At 36.0% G+C, this 23,373-nt stretch overlaps 6 protein-coding genes across 9 annotated transcripts; 3 read left to right on the top strand and 3 right to left on the bottom strand.

Moving 5' to 3' along the window:
- Nucleotides 1-42: 42 nt before the first annotated feature.
- Nucleotides 43-2,007, bottom strand: LOC18011469 (heavy metal-associated isoprenylated plant protein 41). Its single transcript, XM_024150304.1, has 4 exons — nucleotides 1,815-2,007; nucleotides 1,328-1,526; nucleotides 632-1,230; nucleotides 43-540 (listed from the first exon to the last, which is right to left on the bottom strand). The coding sequence occupies exons 1-4, from the start codon at nucleotides 2,005-2,007 to the stop codon at nucleotides 389-391; spliced, it is 1,143 nt and encodes a 380-aa protein (XP_024006072.1). The 3' UTR covers nucleotides 43-388.
- A 603-nt stretch (nucleotides 2,008-2,610) lies between these two features.
- Nucleotides 2,611-3,409, bottom strand: LOC18011457 (protein BOLA1, chloroplastic). Its single transcript, XM_006392541.2, has one exon. The coding sequence runs from the start codon at nucleotides 3,338-3,340 to the stop codon at nucleotides 2,873-2,875; it is 468 nt and encodes a 155-aa protein (XP_006392603.1). The 5' UTR covers nucleotides 3,341-3,409; the 3' UTR covers nucleotides 2,611-2,872.
- Nucleotides 3,410-4,098: 689 nt separating this feature from the next.
- Nucleotides 4,099-7,966, top strand: LOC18011461 (uridine kinase-like protein 3). Its single transcript, XM_006392540.2, has 15 exons — nucleotides 4,099-4,163; nucleotides 4,711-4,863; nucleotides 4,969-5,060; nucleotides 5,189-5,258; nucleotides 5,379-5,497; nucleotides 5,727-5,823; nucleotides 5,972-6,051; nucleotides 6,146-6,340; nucleotides 6,434-6,517; nucleotides 6,595-6,655; nucleotides 6,921-6,981; nucleotides 7,075-7,168; nucleotides 7,254-7,326; nucleotides 7,416-7,498; nucleotides 7,589-7,966. The coding sequence occupies exons 2-15, from the start codon at nucleotides 4,713-4,715 to the stop codon at nucleotides 7,736-7,738; spliced, it is 1,410 nt and encodes a 469-aa protein (XP_006392602.1). The 5' UTR covers nucleotides 4,099-4,163; nucleotides 4,711-4,712; the 3' UTR covers nucleotides 7,739-7,966.
- A 308-nt stretch (nucleotides 7,967-8,274) lies between these two features.
- On the top strand, nucleotides 8,275-10,544 carry LOC18011475. 2 transcript variants are annotated; one of them, XM_024150431.1, is made up of 6 exons: nucleotides 8,297-8,370; nucleotides 8,455-8,495; nucleotides 8,779-9,168; nucleotides 9,251-9,447; nucleotides 9,548-9,655; nucleotides 9,765-10,544. In XM_024150431.1, the coding sequence occupies exons 3-6, from the start codon at nucleotides 8,793-8,795 to the stop codon at nucleotides 10,398-10,400; spliced, it is 1,317 nt and encodes a 438-aa protein (XP_024006199.1). In that variant the 5' UTR covers nucleotides 8,297-8,370; nucleotides 8,455-8,495; nucleotides 8,779-8,792; the 3' UTR covers nucleotides 10,401-10,544. The 2 variants fall into 2 exon arrangements, with proteins under 2 accessions (XP_006392600.2, XP_024006199.1); XM_006392538.2 differs by lacking the exon at nucleotides 8,455-8,495 and having other exon boundaries at nucleotides 8,275-8,370.
- A 205-nt stretch (nucleotides 10,545-10,749) lies between these two features.
- LOC18011474 (GBF-interacting protein 1-like) lies at nucleotides 10,750-14,309 on the top strand. 2 transcript variants are annotated; one of them, XM_006392537.2, is made up of 9 exons: nucleotides 10,750-10,988; nucleotides 11,393-11,436; nucleotides 11,608-11,680; nucleotides 11,772-11,898; nucleotides 12,005-12,321; nucleotides 12,464-12,752; nucleotides 12,883-13,129; nucleotides 13,215-13,601; nucleotides 13,698-14,309. In XM_006392537.2, exons 1-9 carry the CDS (start codon nucleotides 10,811-10,813, stop codon nucleotides 13,980-13,982), a joined length of 1,947 nt encoding a protein of 648 aa, XP_006392599.1. In that variant the 5' UTR covers nucleotides 10,750-10,810; the 3' UTR covers nucleotides 13,983-14,309. The 2 variants fall into 2 exon arrangements, with proteins under 2 accessions (XP_006392599.1, XP_024006095.1); XM_024150327.1 differs by having other exon boundaries at nucleotides 11,993-12,321.
- Nucleotides 14,196-17,021, bottom strand: LOC18011368 (coiled-coil domain-containing protein 22). Of its 2 annotated transcripts, none has more exons than XM_006392536.2 (6): nucleotides 16,739-17,021; nucleotides 15,954-16,339; nucleotides 15,575-15,798; nucleotides 15,265-15,411; nucleotides 14,821-15,045; nucleotides 14,196-14,675 (listed from the first exon to the last, which is right to left on the bottom strand). In XM_006392536.2, exons 2-6 carry the CDS (start codon nucleotides 16,332-16,334, stop codon nucleotides 14,447-14,449), a joined length of 1,206 nt encoding a protein of 401 aa, XP_006392598.1. In that variant the 5' UTR covers nucleotides 16,335-16,339; nucleotides 16,739-17,021; the 3' UTR covers nucleotides 14,196-14,446. The 2 variants fall into 2 exon arrangements, with proteins under 2 accessions (XP_006392598.1, XP_024006096.1); XM_024150328.1 differs by having other exon boundaries at nucleotides 15,954-16,316; nucleotides 16,739-17,019.
- Between the last annotated feature and the right edge of the window lie 6,352 nt (nucleotides 17,022-23,373).

Here is a 23,373-nt window from a genome sequence, read left to right as displayed (position 1 = left end):
GTGGAGATATCAAGAGAGACCGTTTAATTTGCAAGACTCACAACCACTTCTACCACGCACATTCTCCAAAAACTAAATACATACACAAAAAATTACCCTTAATTATCATCTACATAACTGAGATCATCGTGGTTTTTAGCTGTCAAAATATAGTTAGCCAACTGCAATTCTTAAAGATTTGTTACCAAGTCCAAGCTTCAGTCACCTTGTTTCCATCAAAGTTATCATGACAACTTCTTTGAAGATCACTCACCTGGAAAACTTTTCATATCGACTTAGCTTTCGATTTCATAATATACACAGAGAATAATGATTTTTACCAGTGTTGTGGAGTGTAAATGTTGAGGTCGCTCTGCCTAGTCAAGCTTTGTTCTTGTGCTGGTACGTGTTAACATCCTTCGTCCATCCCAGTTATAAACTTCATTGAAGCGGTAAGAGCGTTCAAAGTACGGTTCTTGACTAGCTTGAACCGGAAAGTCTTGACGAAGCAGGCGTTGTCTTTCTGGTGATTCTCCATTGTACGGATGAAGAAAGCTCGTCCTTGTCAACATTCGTTGTCCTTCCCTGTTATAAATAACCTCATTGAAGCGGCTAGAGCATTCAAGGAATCGTTCTTGATGATGATGATGACTAATTAGAAAAGGAAAGTCATGATATTGGAAGCTGCTTCTTTCAGTGTATCTGAGAGTGTCCTGAAACCGGGCATGGTTTCTTTCCAGAGCAAACGACGCTGATCTTTGAATAAAGCTAGCATCTTCATAAGGATCTTGGAGTTGCCTAAGCTTATTATGGTCCTGGTGGTGATAGCTGACATCCAATGAAACAGGTCTTTGGCTAACACCTTGAAATTGTGTATGGAGGGGATACAAAGGATCAGATGAGGCTTGGGGAAACTTTGATTCTCGTTCCTTTGCTCGTCTCCATTTCACCTTCTCTGCATAAAGCTCCTTAGCCACGCTAGAGACTCTGAACTTGAAAGTACTGCACTCTCCCAAAGGGAAAGGTTGGTCACATCTGGATCCATCTCCTCTCTTATTCTCATAACCAGGGTAATTGCACTTGTCGAATGCCACACAATGAATCAACGCAAGAGAGCATCTGCTAGCGAGTTCTTCGAGCTCCCAGTGACAAAAAGGTGCATTGTTCTTGTGAGAGACATGTATTTGGCCATTAGCCCTTAGCATATGGCTTGCACCATGGAAAAATCCAAACACTAGTTTCCTATGCTTCCTACACAACACACAGGCAAAGATAATGTGATAATCTTTTTAAAAAAATTCCCTAAAGTCTACAATTTGAGTCAAAAGAAGAAAAACATGACACTCACTGTATTTGACAGGGATCGGACTCTTTGCTGTGGAAACCGGCGTGCGGGAAGTTGAAGATGACTCGGTCAAATCTTCTGAAATGAAGATGACGATGGAATTGCAGTTTGGTCGCATCAACTCCATGTAAAAGGATTGCTCCAAGCCTCTTCAAAGTTTCAAGGTTTGATCTTGCCTTCTTGTACTTCCTAACCACATCATCTGCTACGTACAATTACCATAGGAGACGAGACGAGACATGAAACAGCACAAGAGATCAGAGTTAATAAAGCCAAAACCTTTTTACCAGGTTTATAAGCTATATGTAAACAGAACAATGCAATACTTGAAACCAATAAGCTCCACGATAAGTAGCTGTTTACCCTAGAAATTGATTTCGATTCAACCCACAGATTAAAAAAAAACCTAAACTCTCGCCATAGAAAATTCACGAGAAAAAGAAAATCAAAACCCTAGAAACTCTAAGAAAGAGTGCAAAGGAAATGTTACCGTATGAATCGAGAGAGGAAGCGCAGATATTGGAAGCAGAGCCGAAGCGAGTGGCTAAGCAGCAGGAGAATGAGAAATCTCCTTCACCGACGAGAAGTATTTGCTGGTTTGATGAATAGTGTGTGACCCATACTTCATCATCATCATTATCGTCTCTGATAAACTTCGAGAGGTCAAGCACCGTCGTCGCCATTGGAGGGATACTTTGGAGGACAGTGTTTTTTTTTTCTGGGTTTATTTTATTTTTGAGTTTCAAAATGTAGCAAGTAACGTTACTGTTAGAGCTAAACTAAAGAAGAGGGACGATTCAGTTTCCTATCAAAAATAGAAATGACGATTCGGTTTACATCACAAAACGAAACCCAACAGGCCTTCACTAATTGGTTTTTGGTTTACATCCATAGAGCAAGTAATAGCATAATCTTTGTTGCAACTTGCAAGAAAAGGAACATCTACGCCCATAGACAGGTCTCGAGTAATAATGATTGAAAAAAAGAGCGTACTGTTTCTAGCGTTTTGAAAAACATGCTGTAGCATGGAAGAGAACACATGACATGAATGTGTTTCAATTCAAAGGCTACCTAACCTAAATCGGAGCTAGCTTAACGTTTCATAAGTCTATAGACTATAGTTTCTGACTTTCTGTGGTAACAGAAGATTCCATTATAAAAAAAAACCATCTTGATACCGTTTAGTTTACATAATCATGATCCAATATTCTTTCTTCTTCACTATCAATTTCCCTGCAGTTTTTTCACTAACAATTTTTTTGCCTCCCTTTACCAAGAACCGTTTCAAGAATGAAAGTGTTACATTTCCTAATGTACATTGGTGCTAAATTCTCTTGAGAATTCGCCAAATCTCGAGAAAAGACTGAAAGTAAAGCATAAGAAACATCAACACCCTCAAACGTATGTAAAGATGAAGAATTTGGTTGTGGGTTCCGGAAACACGAAACGCAATCAAATCCAAATCCAAAGCAGAGCCTTTGAATTGGGTTCGGAAAACATCAATGATAAAGGGAGAGTTTTTACACAAAACTCTTCATAGACCTTGTCCTAACGATTGGACTCGGACGGCGTCTTGGACACGATGGAAAGCGCGTGTAATCCACTATCGAGCTCTTCCCGGAGCAAATCGTAGACTAGCCTGTGCCTCTTCACCAGATTCATTCCTTGGAATCCCTCTGAGACGATCTTCACGTTGAAATGCGTCTCTTCGTCGGTTCTACCTTTCATACCGGCGTGACCGGCGTGCTGATACGACACATCCTCGATTACCAACTCCACCGGTTCGAGCTCCTTCTGCAGCTTCTCCCTCATCCTGCTCGCCCGATTCTCGATTGCCCCCGATTCCGACCCGGTTTTCTCTACGCTGCTCATCCCGATTCTCCTGTCGCTCGATTTCGACTCGGAATGGAAGAATCTAGGCACGGATAGTAAGAGTCTCGGAGGATTTACCGGCGATTTTAGGGTTCGAGTCCGGTGAAAACCCGATACGATTAACCTAGTTGAAGACGAAAACATGACCACCACTGTACCCGTGAGAGTTGGATCCTCGAAACCCCAAGAAACGTCGTCGTTATTGGCTTACTTTTCTTATCCCTAAAAGGCGTTATTGCGTGTTAACGCCTACCAATTTACCAATATAATAACAACACCTCTCATTTCTGAGAATATTACAAAAGAGGATCCAAAGAATCGAAATACCAAAATTTCACCCCCCTATTTTTCGATCGGCAACCCCCAAGGCCCAAAAATAACCCCCAAGACTGTATGTGAGAAATAAATTACCTTAAACTATACACCGATTTGAAAAATGCCTATAAATGATGAAATGATGTTTTTATATGGTTAAAATATTCAGAGCTAATCAGGCATTTGCGAAAATTTGGAAACGTAGGAGGTTACGTATATGAAAATGAATAGAAATGGAAAAAACGAAAATATATTGCAGATGCGATCCAAAAATAGTTCTTCTTTGGTAACAAAATAAATATAAATATATTATAAGTAATATTTTATAGTAACGAAAACACATTATTCGACAGTTACATACATTGCATTGGGAAGGGTAGTATCGTCAATAGCTAGAAACCACTTCCCGGTTTTCGTAAATAACCCGTCTCCGCCGCTGCATCCTCCCTTCCTCTTTCACCGCACACATATATATATATATATACGTTACTATATGTATAAAACTCAGTTTATGTCTGTGCATCGAGTTTAACAGGCAATGCTCGTGCGTGTCTCTCTATCTATGTTGGATTCTTTATCTGAAACTGGAAGCTTTTGTGTAGCTCATCGGTGATCTGGAAGCTAATTCAATCCCTTTTTTTTTTTAAATTTCGTGAGTTTCTTTTCTTCTTCTTCTTGTGAATGTTCGGTTATTGATTTCGATGATCCATCAATGAACGTTTCTTCTGGTTCTGGGTTTTCATTTTCTGCATGGATTTGATCTATCTATCTCTGTCTTTCTTCTCTGTTTGCTCTCCGTCATAATCTTTCTTTTCCCCGGGAAATGATCGCGTTTTCCGTTTAGGATCGGCGTTACATTTTTAAGATGAATCTGGTTGATTTGATTCGTGCTAACGCGTTTCAAGTGTCCTTTTTGTTGCTTGGTTTGTGTTTTCAACGGGATTTGAGGAAATGGGTATCACGGCATTGGCACTTGTGGAATCTAAATGACTACAAAAGTTGGATATTTCTTCTTCTTTTTTTTTTTAAAAAGAAAGGAATTTTTTTTTTACTGAAAGCAAAAAAAGCAGGAGTCCTTTTTGTTCTTCCTTTACTCCTAGATGGTGACAAACAAAAGGTGATAGCTTCTGTATTCCTTATTGGCGTTTCCATGTGATTTTAAAACGTATCTATGTTTGGCTTTTTATTTTTGGATGTAGGAATGGCTTCAAAATCGACTGTTGATATGATAGAAACTTCCACAAAGGTTCATTTCTCAGGATTTCATCAAACGGATGGTTTAGATTCAACTAGGTCAGACCAAATGGCTACTGCTGAAGATGAAGACGAACATGGGCAACCTTTTGTTATCGGTGAGAGATGCTGCTGATTTTATCTTACCTCCAGCTGAGGATAGTTAGAATCAGAAAAAATGTGAATAGGATGTGGATTCTTATTGATTTTTGTGTTGTTTTCAGGAGTTGCTGGAGGAGCAGCATCCGGGAAGACAACTGTCTGCGATCTGATTATGCAGCAACTGCATGATCAGAGAGCCGTTGTTGTCAATCAGGTGCTTGTACTCGAAAATTCTGAATAAATGTTGATTTACGGGTTTTTACTTCTGATAAGAGATCACAAGTGGTTGTAGTAGGTCATATATGTAATACATTGAGCTTGATCGATCTTATCAATTTGCAGGATTCTTTCTACCATAATGTAAATGAAGAGGAGCTTGCAAGAGTTCATGATTACAATTTTGACCATCCTGGTTAGCAAGTCTCTAAATCTAATACCGACTGTTCTGTGTCGCTTATATAGCCTTTTGAGTCTCCAAAATTATCTATCATATGCTTGCTTGTAAATATGAAGTTTGATCCCTGTCTCGTAGACGCTTTCGATACCGAGCAATTATTGTGTTCCATGGACAAGTTAAGAAAAGGACAAGCTGTAGATATCCCCAACTATGACTTCAAAAGTTACAAGAACAATGTTTTTCCACCTAGAAGGGTAAGGGAGCCTCTTAATTAGCATCTTTACTTTATCGTCGTCGAATGGTCACTTGGTTCTGACTATTTGGAGTTTGCATCTCTTCTCTGGAGATTGAACTCATGTTGGAGTGATAAGCTCTCTTGTGTATTCGTTACTATCTATATGCGCTTTTTCTTTTCAGAACGCTTCACTTTTTAAGAATTAATGATATTCTAATAACTCTCTTTATTAATGATATTATTCGCAGGTAAATCCTTCTGATGTTATAATCCTTGAAGGGATACTCATTTTCCATGACCCTCGTGTGAGAGATTTGATGAACATGAAGATATTTGTAGATGCAGGTCTTTCCCACGTCGAAACTGTTTACACATATCTAGCCAATCCGTAGCATATGTGCAGAGACTCTAGAGTACTTGTGCATTGCATGTAACAAGTGTATATAGTATATACTCATGTTGGTTATATAATTGGCGTTATCTATATATGTAGATGCCGATGTGCGTTTAGCAAGAAGGATTAAACGCGATACTGTTGAGAAGGCCAGAGATATCGCGACTGTTCTTGACCAGGTTACCGTCTCTGCAAAGAGTCTCTTCAATATTGTCACAGCAACGTCAAGCTGACTCTTGTTTGTATGTTTTGTTTTGGGTTACTCTGAAACAGTACTCAAAGTTTGTGAAGCCAGCGTTTGAGGATTTCATACTCCCAACAAAGAAATACGCAGATATAATAATTCCCCGTGGTGGTGACAACCATGTTGCTATTGATTTGATCGTGCAACACATCCACACGAAGCTCGGTCAACATGATCTCTGTAAAATATATCCAAATCTTTATGTCATTCAGTCCACTTTTCAGGTTTTTTCTTAATTCCCTCCCTTTCTCGTCTAACCAACGGCAATCAATCGTTTTTCTTGTTTAGTGACTGATCCTTTTAGCCATTGATTGCAGATACGAGGGATGCACACTCTAATCAGAGACTCTAAAACAACAAAGCATGACTTCATCTTCTACTCGGATCGGTTGATTCGTTTGGTGGGTGGCAAAATTAGATTTCTGTTTCGTGTTATTTTTTTTTTACTAAGTTGGTCCTAATAATGTCTTTGCGCCAGGTCGTTGAGCACGGCCTCGGGCACCTTCCCTTCGCAGAAAAGCAAGTGGTCACTCCCACAGGTAAGCTAATGAAACACTTAGACCATCTCCAACCCTACTCCAAATTTTACTGCAAAATAGAATTTGCAGCAAGATTATCTCCAACCCTACTCCAATTCTAACTCCAAAATGGAGTAAAAAATGGAGTTTAAACCCAACTCCATTTTGGAGTTACTCCAAAATAAAGAAAAATATGCAGTCATACATTGGAGATGCTCTTATATCTTGTGCAGCAGAAATCTCCAATTGTTAAAATTGTTTTTTCTTTTGTTTTCTGTAATTTTAGGATCTGTGTATTCGGGTGTGGACTTCTGTAAGAGGCTGTGTGGTGTCTCGGTTATCAGAAGGTAAAAAAACACCCACAAATACTCAACACAGACAGATAGTAATTATCAAAGACCAGATAAAATGATTTCGTCTTCGAAACTGTTGATAAACAGCGGTGAGAGTATGGAGAATGCTCTAAGAGCATGCTGCAAAGGCATCAAGATTGGGAAGATTCTGATCCACAGAGAAGGCGACAACGGTCAGCAGGTTTGTGTTCTTTTGCCTGTTCATCATCACTTTGTCCTAACTGCTTCCTGGCAAAATATGTCTCTGAACAAATGGCAACCGGCAGCTTATCTACGAGAAGCTACCCTCAGACATTTCGGAAAGACACGTTCTTTTGCTGGACCCAATCCTCGGGACAGGTCTGCTTTTTATTGTTCTGCCAAGAGTCCGGTCTTACTCTTTGTATAAAGACAAGATATGAACAAGATCGTATTTTGTGTGTGTATAGGAAACTCGGCCGTGCAAGCTATAAGACTGCTCATAAGCAAAGGCGTACCTGAAACCAACATCATCTTTCTCAATCTCATTTCTGTAAGTTGAAAACCAAAACATAAACTGAAACCTCGCTTCTTCTCTCGATAGGCTAAGAAGCTTACAACAAGTCTGGTTCTGTTTCTTCAGGCACCTCAAGGAGTAAATGTGGTGTGCAAAAGGTTCCCGAGGATAAAGATTGTGACTTCTGAGATAGAACTCGGTTTAAACGATGAGTTCCGAGTCGTTCCTGGCATGGGCGAGTTTGGAGACCGCTATTTTGGCACGGATGATGAGTGAGCAAGCAACAACAAGCCTTCCTTGTTAACTCAGAATCTTGAGTTGAAAATTTTGGAATTCTTGATGATTTTGGTTTGAGCTGTTATACGGATTTTACGATCGCATGGATTCCTACACACATTTATTTATTTGTATACCGGAACAAATTGTTGTTGACTGAGTTTAAGAAGAAGCTTCTACCTCGGTGAGAGGGTTTTGTAGAATTCTTAAACATGTGGTCTGATTGGTTGAGAGTAAGAACTGTTGTTATAACTACAGTTTTTAGAAAATGATGATCTGAATCATCTGATTAACTTGTAACGCAGCATTTTTGTTTAAATCATTTTCATTTCAACCGTTGAGATCAGTCATGAGAATGGACCCACATTAATGGCGCAGGCCCAAGTTATTGTGATGTCATTTTTTAGTTAGTATGCCTTTTTAAAAAAGTTAAATATAATTTGACGGTTGCGATATTATGCAGGAATTTCAACGGTGTGGATCAGTTATTTAAGGGCACTATACGGCCCAAATACAGTTATCTTTTCTTCTTTAGTCTTTAAGCAATCGACTCGGGATGGTGTGACCGAAGAAGAAGGTCGAGTTCGAATTTTCGAATTCGAGGCGGGAGATTTGCGAATCAACAAATATTGGTGACTAAATACTCTTTCTCTCTGTTTCTGGGCTTTTGTTCTTCTGTTTAAAATCTGAAAGCTTGCACACAAATTCGCTATTAGGGTTCCTCGAATTCGTCTTCCTCGCTGCTTTAAGCCTATTGGTGATTCCCTTTTTGCTTTCTTCAAATACTTTACATTTTCTCTGTCGCTGTCTCTATAGTATGTTCGATAGCGTTTTCGCATCAGTGAATTTAAATCTAGTGCATCGGAGCTCTAGGCTTGTCTTTAGTGGGATTGTGATGTTGAAAACTTGGAATTGAGGGTTTTAGAGGAAAAGGGTTTAGCCATTTAGGTTTTCTGGAATCAGTATTAACGTGTCTCTAAGTTGTCTAATCCTACAAATCAAAAGTAAGCGTAAAGTCTTTCTTTTTGTTTTGTTTACAGTGCGCCATTTCCGAATGGAGAAGGATTCGGACACAGAGAGTACACAGATTTTGGGCGATTGGGAGTTTCCTCCTCCTTTGAATCCCGAAGGACTCGAAAGTAGAGTTTCAGACAAAGAAACGGTAACTTCCGGAGGAGGCAGGTTACTGCCACCGTGGATTGACCCGTTGTACGAATGGGGTGGTGGGAAATGGAAAGAGGACGGAAGAAAGAAGAAGAAGAAGAAGAAGAAGAAGAAGAAGAAGAAAGAGAGTGATGACGCTGGAGCTTCTGATTTGAGTCTTGAGGATCTGATTGATGAATATTCATCTCTACCCCCTCAAATCGCTGAATGGTTTTGGTGTATCGAATATGTAGCCAAATTCGTCAAGGATCTACGCTGCATACTCGGTAACTTTTAGATTTGGAAAGTCCCCTCTTTTACATATGGACCGTTTTTGTGTATGTTAACAGAAAATCTCTGTTGCTTCAGATTTGATGAACATGGGTTATCCCTGCACAAATGACTATGGGAGGAGGATTAATGAACTCCTGTCTCTTAGAATCTTGGAGTTCATGTTTGATCCAAGCAAGAGTGATGATGCTACGGGCGTCGGTGTCGCTGAGTCAAGAGTTGAGTTCGATTTATCTTTGAGCAACACCGATGTTCTCAAAGCCATTTGTGAAGATGTATGAGCAAAACCGTAAACTAACTTGATCTATTAGCAGTAGTAGAATTAGAGGAATCTATTAGTTTCTAATCTTAGTAGTTTGTTTCCCAAATGTTGAGATTCCAATATCAAGCTTACGAACGGGAATGCCGGAGCTATCAAAGTTCAATGTTCTTCCATTTATTGCTCACAAGAACATGTCTTTGCCACAATGTGCACTGGAGAAGGTAAAACTCTCTTATACCTCACCTTTCCTTTGTTTCATGCTTTTCCTTTTCAAAACTATATTGAAACAACGATGCACAAATCTCTCTCTTTTTCGTTTGGATCTTGTAGCTGAGAGATGTGAGTTTAATGGAGAATCAGACAAGTGCAGCTCCTCCCATGGAAGCAAATGACCCACTTGTTAGAGATGATGGAACATTGCACACGGATGTATGTGAGGAGAAGCCGGTAGATGAGCAGCAAGTGCAAATTGGTTTGGAGCAGACGAATATAAACGACAAGGGTAAAGCAATCTTGATCGATGATAAGGATGATCCAATGCAGACAAACGAGAAAGATGAAGAAAATGCGATCGATACTGGCGGGACATTTCCTCTAAGTTGTAAAAGAATGAGGCTAGAGGATACACGTGTAAAATGTACAAAAGATGGGACGTGGCTAATCAGTGGGAGCGATGAAGAGTCAGATATGGTTAGAGGTCGAGCTGAGAATGTATGCTGGAAATGTGAAAAAGAAGGAACTTTGTTGATATGTTGCAGAAGCGAGTGTGCAGCTAGAGTTCACAGGGAATGCTTGAATTCCCCGGTTAACCTTGATGAAGACGGCAACTTTCACTGCCCTTTGTGCTGGTATAATCGAGTCACCATGGAGTACCTTGAATGTCAGGAGTTGATGAGTTGTGCAAAGAGAAGACTCGCCAAGTTCTTACCGCTACTTTCCAGAGCAAGCAAGAGACTTAGACGATGATGGCATTCTTGCTGCAATGTAATTTTGGGAGAAGAAGTTGAGTAACCTTAGACTTAGACCATTCATGTGAATGTTGTGAATGGTGTGAATGTTGTAAATTAAAAATCTTGCTCTTTTTTTTGGGCGAAATAGAAAAAAAATCTTGCTAAATCGCCTACTCTAGGGTTAAAAAACAAAACTTTAAATTTACGGCGCGTGAGTCTAAAAGAAGTGTTGTGAAGTGACGTCAGCGTATAAAGTTACCGACAATGAGAGTTATATAAGAAAGAAATTACACTCTCTGTGAATTGTTATTGTAATTTCAAAGCAAGTCCTAATTTCAATTTCAATTTCAATTTCAATTGTTGTCTTCTTTTTTTGGTTTGGTTTTGCTTCTCTCTCCTCCCGCTTCTCTTTCCCCATTACACACCATGAACAGCTTCGCCGATGGCGGCTCCTCTAGGGTTTCGATTCCGCACCATCTCCGCAAAACCCTTCAGAGTATCAGAGAGATTACCGGCAAGCAGCACTCCGACGAGGATATCTTCGCCGTCTATAAGGAATCCTTCAATGATCCTCACGAGACCGCCCAGAAGCTCCTCTTTTTAGGTACTGCTCCTTTAGGGTTTCCTCTTTTGTTGTATGTATTTTGTTTAATGGAATGGGCCTCTGCGGTTTGGTTTTTTCTTTTGCATTTCATCGATTTCGTCTGTCCGATAGGGTTTGTTGATTTTTTTTTTGTTCTGTTTCGGAAGATCATGGGATAAGTGTCTCTTTGGTGCCTGGAACTATTCGAATTTGGAATCTTTGTTTTTTTTAGTACTGTTTAGAGTTCGTACTAGTATGATTCTAGTCGGCATCTGAGTATGGATCATTTCTTCTGTTTCTATATGTCAGCATTTTTCAAAATTGTCTTCTCATTTTGCTCATCAAAACTGTTGCTTTTTGTACTTTGGTTTTCGTGGCGCTTTTGTTTGTTCTAATGTACCTCAATCATTTTTGAAATATTGCAGATACATTTCATGAGGTGAAAAGTAAAAGGGAGAAAAAGAAGGAGGCAAGTGTTTCTTTTTTTTGTTTGTTATGAACCCCTTATTTGGTTTTTTTAATTTATTCTTATAGATTTATCAGGTGCATGATCTGTAGATTCACTTTGCAATCCTGGTCCATCACTTGCTCTTATAGCTTTTCACCATCTCATATGATTACTGTCTATTTTCTGTTGCAGAATCTAGCGCCAATTACCCAAGGAAGTGACCTAAGTGGCCGGAGGAACGTTGCTTCAAGTAACACTCATCAAGGTAGTTTTTTTTGTTTCCTTTACTGGTACCGTTGAGTGACAAGTGTAGTTTTCTTCCTCTTCCCTGTTCTTAGCTCTTTGTTGATATGCAGATGCAAGTAATGGAAGAAGTGCATCTTATAAAAGGGAGATTGGAGCTAACCATGTATCAGGAGGTCCTAGAGTTTCTCTTCCTGCCACTAACAAAGCAAGAAATCTCGCAGTACCTCGTGGAAAAAAGTAATTTTTACTTATCAGCTGTGTGTGATTCTTTTCAGCTCTGGGAGCTTTTTTTTTTTTCTTTTTAATCCTATAAAGTTGTTCACGATTAAAGGATACCTTTTAGGGGGTTAAGCAATCATAAAGCTCAGGATTATTTCACTGCAACTGTGAACAAGGGACTTGCAGAGAAAAATCGTGCTTCCAAGTCGACTTCTTCCTCCGTGGATGAAGTTGAACCAGAGACGTCTAGAGCAATTTCAGAATCAGTTGCTGCACCTGTCTCAGTTTCTGTTGTACAAAACCATATGCAAGATGCAACTTCTGCTCAGATCTCACAACCTGTTATGAACAACCAGCCAGCAGAGTTGCAATCATCTACACTCGGTCTTCAGGATCCGTCTTTGATATCTGCGTCTCATTGCAGTAGCCAGGCAGATCAAGGTATCTCGGCCTTTTTATTCTTGAATTTTTAGTATGCATCGACGTAGCTTTAATTTCATTCTCTTGTCATCTTGTTAAGTCACTAATGGTGCAGCAAATGTGGTTTGTTATTTGATTCAGCCTCTGTTTCTCTTTTTGACAGCCACCGAAAATGAGACTGCATCTAATAAAGGCAAAGCTCAATCGCTTCTCAAGTCAGATGTTGGCAAACGGTCTCATGTAACATTTCCATTCCACCTTCAGGTTGCCGAAGTACTGCAAAATGGTCTGACGTTTGGCAGTTTTGATTCTAATCTTGTGAAAGAGGCATCTTCTAACAATGGTGCTAGTGGCGGTGATGACTCAACTTTTGAGTCTTCTCATGGGACAGGGGATGATGAGGGAGATTCTTCTCCCACTACCAATGGTATTCCTGGGGTTGCTTCTGCCAGGTTGGTGACTGAAATACTTTGACTCTACACGTTCTCTTCTTTAGTTATGATCTACTGCAATCGCTATTCTCAGTGGAGTGAGATTGTTCAGATATGATTTCCATGCTCATTACCAATACTTTTTGTGCAGAGAAGGAGCATTATCTTTTTTTGAAGTTAAGGATCATAGGATTTCAAGTTCGGCTCCTGGAGCTGAGCTAGTGCGGCGCTCAGATAATATTGTCGCATCTGTCGAAGATGAACTGAAGGGGGAAGTTTTATCGAACACACAAACTCATCAAATTGCGTATGGCCAAGCCCCATTCAGTGTGTATGGTCTTGTTCCTTCGTTGTCAGCAATAGGCCAACCCGTAAATACGGAAGCCGCAGAGACTCAGGCATGTGGTATATCTTGTCAATATGTATGCACTCAAAACAATATCTGTTTCAGATTTTCCTGATAACTGCTTTATCAAATTGCAGCCTGGAAATTCGAATGCTCCAGCTATATCATTAGTATCATATCCGCCAGATCAGTGCTCCATAGCAGCAGCCTCTCAGCAGGCGACTCATCTTTTTAGGCAACAATACCCTCCCAGTTTCTTCCCTTATGGTCCTTATTACTCACCGTTTTATATGCCACCGCCATACATTCACCAGTTCTTGAGCCCAAATGGGATTCCTCAGCAGTCTTATTTTCCACCAGGAGCTGCTCTAGCAGCACCTACCCATATACCACCAGTAGGCGACACTGAGAACCCTCCTACCACAAACCCATCCCCACATGCCTCTTCCACAGTTGCTACTCACATCCCATCTGCAACCGCCTTCAACTCTATCCATAGTGAAGAACAGACTTCACCACCAATGGTCAGTTTTTTTGTTTGTTTTCTGTTTTATCTTTGCATTGATGTAGTTGGTGAGTATTATTAACACTAATTGGTAATCATGATATTGTTGTTGCAGACTGAAAGTGCAGCTGCGTGGATTGGGCAGGGACTTGGCAACCTGCAGGTGAATCCAATGTACAACCTAGCCCTGCAAGGTCAGCCACTTGGTTTCCCAGTCGTGCAGGCTGGTCATAATGGGCTCATGGGAGTACACCAACCATCGCACTCCATGGCCGTTCAGCCAACTACATATCAGACAGTAACGCCACCGCCACACACCACAATGGCTATGGCTGAACCCATAGGACACTCACACATTGCTTATCCTCAAGTTGCTGTAACGAACCGGGTCAACAACTAGTAGGCCGGTGGGAAGAAGCTATAAAGATACACATCAAACGTGTAAAAGAGGTGTTAAAGTCTGGATTTTTGGGTGTAAATACTTAGGAAATATCATCCCAGTGGAATTTAGGTTGACAATTACAAGAGGGGAGGGAAGAAGATGTGCTTCAAAGTAGAAATTGTTTTGCCTGATTTTTTGGTGTGAGACCATCCAAACAATACATGAAGAATGAATGCTTAGGAAGAAGATCCCTATGGAATAGTTTTTGTGAAACTGATGATGTCTCTTTTGTCTGTATTCCCCTGTGGAATAGTTTTGCCTGATATTCCCAATCATATGGAATATCATATATGACTAAGCCTTTGCTTCTGTTTAGTCATTAGTATGCGAGAAAAAAGATTACTCACTCTATAAACAAACACTGCCTCAAAAACTCTATAAAATGTACATCTTTTAGTAATTTCAAAACCACATTGAATTAGTTATTTCCCAAGACTTTCGTTCTCTTTTCTGATGGCATGGAGATCTGCTTGTAAATTCTCCAGATTCATGCCCCGAGCTGTGATGGAGCCCAGCTTTTTCTCGTAGTCGACTGTTTCTCTTCTTAACCGATCAGTCATAAGGATTTTTTCAGAAATTTGCTCAAAAATACCATGGATACTGGTCACAAGCTTGTAGACCTGTCGTACGGCTGGATCCTTTTTCACTTCCCTGCCAGGAAAAAAAAAAGAAAAACCATCCTCATCAGCTCAGTACGTACAACGGGAAATACATGTTCTCTAAAGCAGAGCGACATGGCACCTTGTCTTTTGGTGCATATCGGACGATTTTGACCAGACAATGCAAAAATTCATACCTTGTAACCATTTCATCTACAACAGCATATGATCGGTGCAGGCGTTCTTGGATTGAGTTACTCTCTAGTTGTAGCTCCCTCGTCTCCCCTGAAATCCTCTGAATATCACTGTCCAGTTTACGGCTATTTTTTGTTATTTCTTTAATCCCATGTATATAAGACTTCCGCGGCGCTGCTTTTGGCTGCCTCTCAAGTTCAGTGTACAGGCTACATCTTTCATCTTCCCTGTCGGAAAAAAAAATTAACACATTAATATGATACGAGAGTCAATGAAATACCCTGTTCGAGGTGACCTGCAAACACTTGTTTATTTCTTTTTCCTTCTTATAGATTTTTATTATTCGTCCCACAGTTATTACTCAACAAATGAACTTAAGAAGTATATACATCTCTAATTTCCAAAATAGACAATGAAGGGTCATGTGGTAGGAGTTCTCTGCTTACCTCTTTTGAATTTCTGATGAGACAGATTGTAATTCCAGTTCAGTCTTTTTCAGCTTATGGAATTTCGCTTTAGCCTCTGACTCCTCCACATGAAGCTGGTCCAAAAGACGTAGCTTTCTTGCTTCCAAAGTCTGCCTCGCATCTTCCCTGGAGGAAGACATGATATACTACATAATCGTGATATTCGTAATGCTAAACACGGGTTGTATATATATATATATATTCCAGGTTATCATATCCTGTGTTGTCCATGAAATTGAATGCATGAATGCTTTCAACTGAAAAATTATAGAACAATCGTTATTCATACCATTGCTTTTTAAGATCCATGATATTACACTTTTTGACCACTATTTGTTGATTAAGCTGCTCGAGACATGACCCACCCGGCTGTTTATCATCCAATAACCTCTCTGCAGCCATCTTCAACAACTCCAGTTCACTGTCAAGACTGCAGAGCTCTGAACATCCAGATTCTAGTTCCTCCAAGAGTAAACTATGCTGATTCTGTAGCTCAAAAGTCTCATAATTTGTCTACAAAGCATAAAAATGATAAAGGTTAAGCCTTAAAAGGAGATAACCTCTCTTCTCCATAAAGGTTTGGCATCACTATTCCTATGTATATGTTCAAACATAAGCCCGTGTACAGTAAAAGGAGATAAGGTCAAGATAAGCAGGGGAAACAGTACCTCAGACGGGTCAACAGAGGAATCTTCTTCGTGTCTCATAGAAAGACCCGATGCTTCATCAGCAATGGAGAAGAGGTCAACAATGGTTGAACCATTGGCTGAAGAACTTTTTGCATGAGAGATTTCAGTAGTCATAGTAAGATCTTTTAGGACAGCTTCAACCTTCTGTATATGCATATCAAAAGTCTCATCATTGTCCTCCTTCACCATTCTGTCATCTGAAATATCTGTGAAATTCTCCACCTTTGGCCTGCTAGCTATATCACCAGCCGTAGAAGTTTTTATTCCTTCATTTTCCTCCGAAAGCCTCTCAACCAAAAATCTAATCAACCTATACGAGTCATCTTGGGATGGATGCAGAAACTGCCGCAAGCAACACATACAATCTGTTTCAGCATGATTTCAAACAGATAAGGAAAGCCACACAGCCAGAACGGAAAGTAAACTTCAACAGATTAAACCAAAACGACTATCACAGCTCTAGAGAATCGTCTCACAGCACATCACCCTCATGATATTGCAGAATCACAAATGCAGAAAGAAAAAAATGCTTCATTCGATACTTCATATATGAAAGACGAATGGGTGCTAGTTTGTCACTAATCTACAAACTCCACTGCAATCAGTTCTTATGACCACCACGCATCATCTATCAATTCCACTGTAAAAGCATGATCCTTTAGGTATATTAAATCCTAAAGTTGTTTCCTTTAATCAAAGAAGATATGCTTAATCATAGATTCTCCGACACATTCTGCTTGCGATCTAAAGAGGGAACAGGGTACCTTATAATAACTCATGTCGCCGATGTAGCCTAGGTTCGTCACAGACAGAGCGATATCGGTGCAGATCTTAAACCTTTCGGGGAGAGAATCAGGTAAGTCATCGCAAAACGACGCCGATGGATTAATGAGATTAAGCAACTGAGCGCAGATCGATACCAAAGCTTCTGAAGAAAATTTTCCGACGGAAGAGAAATCTCCGGGAATCAACACCCCAGATTCTATCAATGTCGACATCAATATATCCCGCGAATCGTCCATTTTTCTTCTCTGCGTTGTGTTGTTCTTCCTTCAAAAGACGAACAACGAAAGAAGAAGAAAGGAACACTACTGTATTTGTCAACTACCCGCTATACGACGCCGTTTTCGTTGGCGAAGCGATAAAGTAAAGGTGAAATAAAAAGTACCTTTTTTAGTAAAATATTTGTCTTTCTTTTGCTTCAAACTAACACAGAAAGAACGAACCAACGAAAGAAAGAAAAGTTGCAGGTTGGTTATATAGTTGATCCATTTTGCTGCGCTTCTATATTACAGCTTGTCGGTATCTATATAAAAACTTTTTAAATACTACTTAGTCAAAATTTATGACAAAGTTTTTAAATATTTCAAGACGATATGATATCCATCATCCATGCATGTGATACTAATTAACTCATTAATTTTCTTCTTCAAAAATTATTTTTTATTCTTGATGAACCTTTCTCTAGAGTTCACCAATGGAATTTTAATTATAGCACAGGTTCTTCAATAAACTCAAAACAAAAAAAACTATTATTTTATTTTGGTGAACCCCAAAGAGGGGTTCACTAATGTACTTGCTCTAATTAACTCATTAATTTTCTTGGTATACAGTATATTGGTTTATGCAGCACATACGAAAGTTGAAGTACTTATCATTCATGCACTATACGTACGGCTTTAGACTGCTGCTCAAAGCTCGGTATTCAAGCGAGAAGCTTTCGAATGTGGAAGCATTATAATGGAGGATATGCAGAACATTTGCAGAGCTCGTCGTCGTTCGACACAGTAACTCTGAAAGGAGCTATATAGGTGTTCAACAAGTTTGGATTCTTCTTGCAATGACATTTGGATATCGTCTTGTGCTTACTTCTGTCTCCGAAACTGAATCAATATCTGTCCAGTGTAATAAAAACCCAATTAATCACTACCATCAAGTTTTTGTAGACTGTAATATCTTATTTACAGTCAATTCGTTAAAAAAAAATAAAAAAATCTATCAAGATTGCATGTACAGAAGAATTATAACTTCTTCGTCTGTCTATATATTGAGTAATTAATCACGGGATGAGTTTTTTTTGTTCTTTTGTTTTTCGGGTTTAAATTCAATAGACACATAATGGAGAATATTATCTCTTTTGAAGGGTGGTAGGGATTTTTTCGTACGCCAGATGTTAGGTCCAATTTTAGATGCATGCATTTAATTAGAAAAATAATAATAATAATAATAATAAATAGAATATATAGGCATTTTAACAAAATAAAAAAGAAAAGAAAAAATGGAATATAGGGGATCTTATATATATATATATTAATAATAAAAGTTGAAACTAAATGCTTTTCAGGGTGTCCACATAGGATGTAAAAGATAAATTTTATTGGTCTACGTCAACATTCAAAATTAAGAAAATTTCTAAATTTTAATATTATTGTTAAATAAGGAAATTAACAATTTTATTGGTCCACATTATCATTCAAAATTAAGAAAATTTCTAAATTTTAATATTAATGTTAAATAAAAAATTAAGAAAGTTTACAAATTCTAATATTATTGTTGAATAAAGAAATTTTGTATAAATTTTTTATTGGTCCACCTCAACATTAAAAATAAAAAAGTTTCTAAATTCTATTATTGTTTAAAAAATTATTAAAGATGAATAAATTATATATAAAATTTAAAATAATAAAATAAAATAAATAATTTTAAAATAGGAAAATTTAAATTTAAATTAGATGTTTCAATTATATAAAGAACTAAGAAAAAATAAAATATTAAAATTTATTTACATATGTATACACATATATTTAGAGACTCTTACATTAGACCATAATTATCGCTGATACTCTTATTTGGATCTCTTAGTTTTTTTTTATTATTAAATTGAGAAGAATGACCACGTGGAAGAAGAAAAGAGGGAGAGAGAAAGTAGAGACGTCTCTTTTAGTCTCAAAATAAGAGACGTTCCCGAAAAGTTTTCAAACCAATTGATTAAAAAATTATAAAATAATATTTAGAAACCCTGTTGTATACCGCGATAATCCTGCCCTTAGCATCCAAATTTTTGTCACATAACTATAATAAATTTTAAGTTTTTTTATGTGTGTACAACCATTTCAATTTAAAAAAGCAAAAAATAGAGTTAAGTTTCACTAAAGAATGAATCATTACAATGTAAAATTAAGAACCAATTTTACTAAACTATATGTTTAACTATTAGCTAAATTAAAAAGAATATGATGAAAACAAAGCCACTACAATCTGTTTTAATATTGAAAAAGAGACCGTAAAATCTCTAAAGTTTTGCCACCAGATTTGAGAAGAATGATAAATTTCAAGTAATCCGAGAAACATGTCAAGTGATTGATACCCAAAATTTTTGAATAACGAACTACTAAAAATAGAGAAAGAGGTTCTGCATTAAGACAAAAAAGACTGAGGTATCCGAGAAAAATCTTTGGAATAACATGACATCTGACAAAGGTTTAGCAATACAACCTGAACCACAAAGGTAACAATTAGCTGAACCAAACAGTATCAGAATACATTCCGTAAGCCTCAAAATATGGAGGAGAAACCAAAATCACTTGCCGTAACGGGCCTCATGTAGGATCTTCCAGCGTTAATATCTAAATATATTACAAATAAAACCTGAAGTTATATGCCTCTAAAAGTGTCCACATATGATTTAAAATTTCAATTCTATTGGTTCATGTCAATATTTAAAATTAAGAAAATTTTCAAATTTTAAAACTGTATTGTTAACAAAAAAATATTTATAGAAAAATAAAATCTGAAGCTATAAATGGCATCCTGAGGTCCACATCAACAATCAAAAATAAGGAAAGTTTACAAATTTTTAATATTATTGCTAACTAAATAAATTAAGAAAGTTTACAAATTCTAATTATTGCTGAATAAAAAAATTTATATAAATTTTTAATTGGTCCACCTCAACATTGAAATTTTTTTTTTTTTCAAATTCCATTATTATTTTTAAAAATTATTAAAGATAAAGAAATTATATATAATTTTTTTGTTAATAATAAAAAACTAAAATAAATAATATTAAAAAAGAAAATTTTAAATTTAAATTAGATGTATACACACATATTTAGAGATTCTTACATTAGTATCCAAATTTTTGTCACATAACTATAATAATTTTTAAGTTTTTTTTCTGTGTGTACAACCATTTCAAATTAAAAACAAAAAAACAAAAAACAAAAAAATAGAGTTAGGTTTCCCAAAAAAATGAATCATTACAACGTAAAATAACCAACTTGGCTAAACTATAAGTTTAACTATTAGCTAAATTACAAAGAATATAATGAAACGATATATAAAACAAAACCATTACAAGCTGCTTTAATATCGAAAAAGAGACCGAAAAATAAGCTTGACCACCGAATTTGAGAAGAATGATAAATTTCAAGCAATCCGAGAAACATGTCAAGTGATTGATACTCGACACTTTAAAAAAAAAAAGCACTGAAAATAGAGAAATAGGTTCCGTCATTAAGACGAAGGAGATTAAGGTATTTGAGGAAGATTTTTGAAATAACATGGCATCTGATACGGTTTTAACAACTTAACATTAAGCACAAAAGTAACAATTGGCTGAGCAAGAAGCATCCAAATACATTCGGTAAGCCTCAAAAACAAGGAGGCAAGACCAAAATCATGACACTTTTGAAAAACGAAGCACTGAAAATAGAGAAAGAAGTTCTGTCATTAAGCCGAAAATTGAGGTATCCGAGGAAGATTTTTGAAATAACATGGCATTTGATGGGGTTTTAACAACCTAACATTAACCAAAAGTGTAACAATTAGCTGACCAAGCAACATGCGAATACATTCGGTAAACCTAAAACCATAATCACTTGCCTCGTGTGGGATCTTCCAGCTTTGATTTCTAAATCTATTATTAAAAAAAAAATAAAAGCTATATGCCTCTAAGAATGTCCATATGATGTAAAAGTTCAATTTGATTGGTCTACATCAATATTTCAAATTAGAAAAATTTTCAAAATTTAAAATTATATAGTTAACAAAAAATATGTTTATAGAAAAATAAATATAGAAGCTATATGCCTCTAAAGACATCCACATAAGATTTAAAAGGTCAATTTTATTAGTGTACATCAATAACTAAATTTTTTTAAAAAAAGTAAATTATAAAATTATATTATTAATACAAAACAATATAGAAAAAATTGTTAATTAAAACTATTATATTATGAATAAAAATTAAAGGTATGTTATTTTCAAGGCATTCACATCAGCATTTAAAAATTAAATTTTATTCGTATATATCAAAATTGTAAATTTAAAAAAATTTCCTAATTCTATTAAGAAAGTAAATTAAAGAATAAAAAATCTCTAATAATAAAAAACATACTATTAAAATCTTCATTATTTCTGTTTTAATTAGAAATTTAATTTATTATCTATAAAACTATATATTAGTTATACAAGTTTATGTCACTTGATTTTAAGGCTTTTCATGTAAAATTTTAAATAACTAATAATTATAATTTATATTAATTTTTTCACATATGCAAAACATATTTCCACATAATTTCATGTAATATATTATGAAAAAATGATCGAAAAAATTATATTTTGTATATTCGGCTTGGAATTACAATAGATTAATGTAGAAGTTTTTAGTTTTGAGGAGATTTCAATTTGTTATTTCGTTTTTCTAAATTTATATGTATTAAATTGTACCGGCTGCCTACTTAAATATAATTAAAAGAAGTAAGATTGAATCTGATGAAACTGAATATAATCATACAAAAATCATTGAAATAAATAAATATGATCTATTAGTTGAAAAAACAGATATAACAAGAATAAAAATGAACATGATGAAAAAATTCATTCTTATTAGAATCAATGACGTATAATCATTGAAAAAGTATTTAAACGTTTACACAACCAATTGATAAAAATATATTTAATTCACAAATTTTGTATGATTTTCTTTATTTTATATTCAAATATTATTTTGATTTCAAATTTAAAGTTGTTATTAATCTCAAAGCAAATATTTTATTTATTAGCTTGTTTTTTAAATTAATATAACAAAATAAAAATTTGTATCGGTTAAACAAGAGAAGAAAAATAATTAAATTTTAAATTTATTATTGTTTTTAAAAAATACATATATAATTGAAGGAAAGTGAAAATGATAAAAAAATTATCTTCATGATTTAAAGAAGTAATGTATAATATTTTATCATCATGTCAATATTATGTTTAATAAGTACCATTTGACAAATTTATAAAAAAATTTAGTTGATTTGGTTGTATTAACTTATAAGTGTTTGATTAAATAATACGTTTTTGAAATATGACATATTGTATATAGATTTAAAACAAAACCGTTAAAACCTCAAAATTTACATAAAAATTATTATATTAACATTATAATATTTTTAATATATTATTAAATTACTAATATATAAAATTTATATCTTAATAAATACAATTGATTGCATATAATTTTTATTAACAAGCGTGGAAGCAAAATCTAGTATGTTGTTAAGACTCGAGAGTATCTAAATGGGATTTTTATATTTGTTGAAATAAGTAGAAAACCGACAGAAAATAAAATAAAACAAAGAAGAAAAAAGTAAGGAAGATGGTTCACGATCGATGATGCATGTCACATGTGGCATATGGGGTCTTTAATTTTGTGATTGAATGAGGAGAACTAACACATGACGATGGACATTTATGTTTCTTTATTTCTTTTTTATCTTTGCATAAAATAATGAGTTTTGTTATTTACTCGTTAAAACATTGTTTGGTGCACGCATCTTATTCTTTTTTTGTTGCATTCTCAAGCCAAACTAAACGTATTTTCTGTATCGAAAGAAGATGACACACGGTTATTAATTATGGGCATCGTCTTGATCAAATATTAATCAGAAAACTTACTTAGTCCTACTTCATTTACATTCACTTTTTTTTTCTCTTTCTTTACTAGTGCGTATGTACTGGATATCAACAATCAAATTCGAAAGAATCAGATTCATTGGTTCTCGTTTTGGAGTTTTCCTTTCATATCTTTTGACAAATTATTATTAATTACACTAAATTAATCCAACAATCTATTCATCGATCGATTGATCTACATTAAGTATTATTAATAATTAATGGAAGGCCAATTGTTTCAAGCATGCAAATGTCATTAAATAATAATTCCATCTCAGGCTTCTCATTTTTTTTCTTTCCGGGAAGAATATTTTTACTTTAATCGATAATCAGAAAATAAGTAAAGTTTGAGGAAAATGAAGTGAAACTATTAAATTCTCCCTTGACTTTTCTTAGATGGTTGAATTTGAGTGGAGATTTCCAAATAAAGAAAGGGAAATTCATTGTTTTTGGAATC

Source organism: Eutrema salsugineum, unplaced genomic scaffold (assembly GCF_000478725.1).
Source record: "Eutrema salsugineum unplaced genomic scaffold, Eutsalg1_0 scaffold_7, whole genome shotgun sequence".
In the NCBI taxonomy this organism is placed as follows: Eukaryota; Viridiplantae; Streptophyta; class Magnoliopsida; order Brassicales; family Brassicaceae; genus Eutrema; species Eutrema salsugineum.
This window is presented reverse-complemented; position numbering and strand designations above follow the sequence as displayed.

Bases quoted from the DNA above. Each gene is read 5' to 3' on its own strand.
- LOC18011469 (XM_024150304.1), bottom strand. From the start codon at position 2,007: ATGGCGACGACGGTGCTTGACCTCTCGAAGTTTATCAGAGACGATAAT. The intron at 1,527-1,814 runs GTAACATTTCCT...TGTACGTAGCAG, and splicing joins TTCCTCTCTCGATTCATACG to ATGATGTGGTTAGGAAGTAC. The intron at 541-631 runs GTCATCATCATC...AATGTTGACAAG, and splicing joins TGACTTTCCTTTTCTAATTA to GACGAGCTTTCTTCATCCGT.
- LOC18011457 (XM_006392541.2), bottom strand. From the start codon at position 3,340: ATGTTTTCGTCTTCAACTAGGTTAATCGTATCGGGTTTTCACCGGACT.
- LOC18011461 (XM_006392540.2), top strand. From the start codon at position 4,713: ATGGCTTCAAAATCGACTGTTGATATGATAGAAACTTCCACAAAGGTT. The intron at 5,259-5,378 runs GTTAGCAAGTCT...CCTGTCTCGTAG, and splicing joins TTACAATTTTGACCATCCTG to ACGCTTTCGATACCGAGCAA. The intron at 5,498-5,726 runs GTAAGGGAGCCT...TATTATTCGCAG, and splicing joins ATGTTTTTCCACCTAGAAGG to GTAAATCCTTCTGATGTTAT.
- LOC18011475 (XM_006392538.2), top strand. From the start codon at position 8,793: ATGGAGAAGGATTCGGACACAGAGAGTACACAGATTTTGGGCGATTGG. The intron at 9,169-9,250 runs GTAACTTTTAGA...CTGTTGCTTCAG, and splicing joins GGATCTACGCTGCATACTCG to ATTTGATGAACATGGGTTAT. The intron at 9,656-9,764 runs GTAAAACTCTCT...TGGATCTTGTAG, and splicing joins CACAATGTGCACTGGAGAAG to CTGAGAGATGTGAGTTTAAT.
- LOC18011474 (XM_024150327.1), top strand. From the start codon at position 10,811: ATGAACAGCTTCGCCGATGGCGGCTCCTCTAGGGTTTCGATTCCGCAC. The intron at 11,899-11,992 runs GTAATTTTTACT...TCACGATTAAAG, and splicing joins GCAGTACCTCGTGGAAAAAA to GATACCTTTTAGGGGGTTAA. The intron at 12,322-12,463 runs GTATCTCGGCCT...TCTTTTTGACAG, and splicing joins CAGTAGCCAGGCAGATCAAG to CCACCGAAAATGAGACTGCA.
- LOC18011368 (XM_024150328.1), bottom strand. From the start codon at position 16,996: ATGGACGATTCGCGGGATATATTGATGTCGACATTGATAGAATCTGGG. The intron at 15,412-15,574 runs GTATGAATAACG...GTCTTCCTCCAG, and splicing joins ATGGATCTTAAAAAGCAATG to GGAAGATGCGAGGCAGACTT. The intron at 15,046-15,264 runs GTAAGCAGAGAA...TTTTTCCGACAG, and splicing joins TCATCAGAAATTCAAAAGAG to GGAAGATGAAAGATGTAGCC.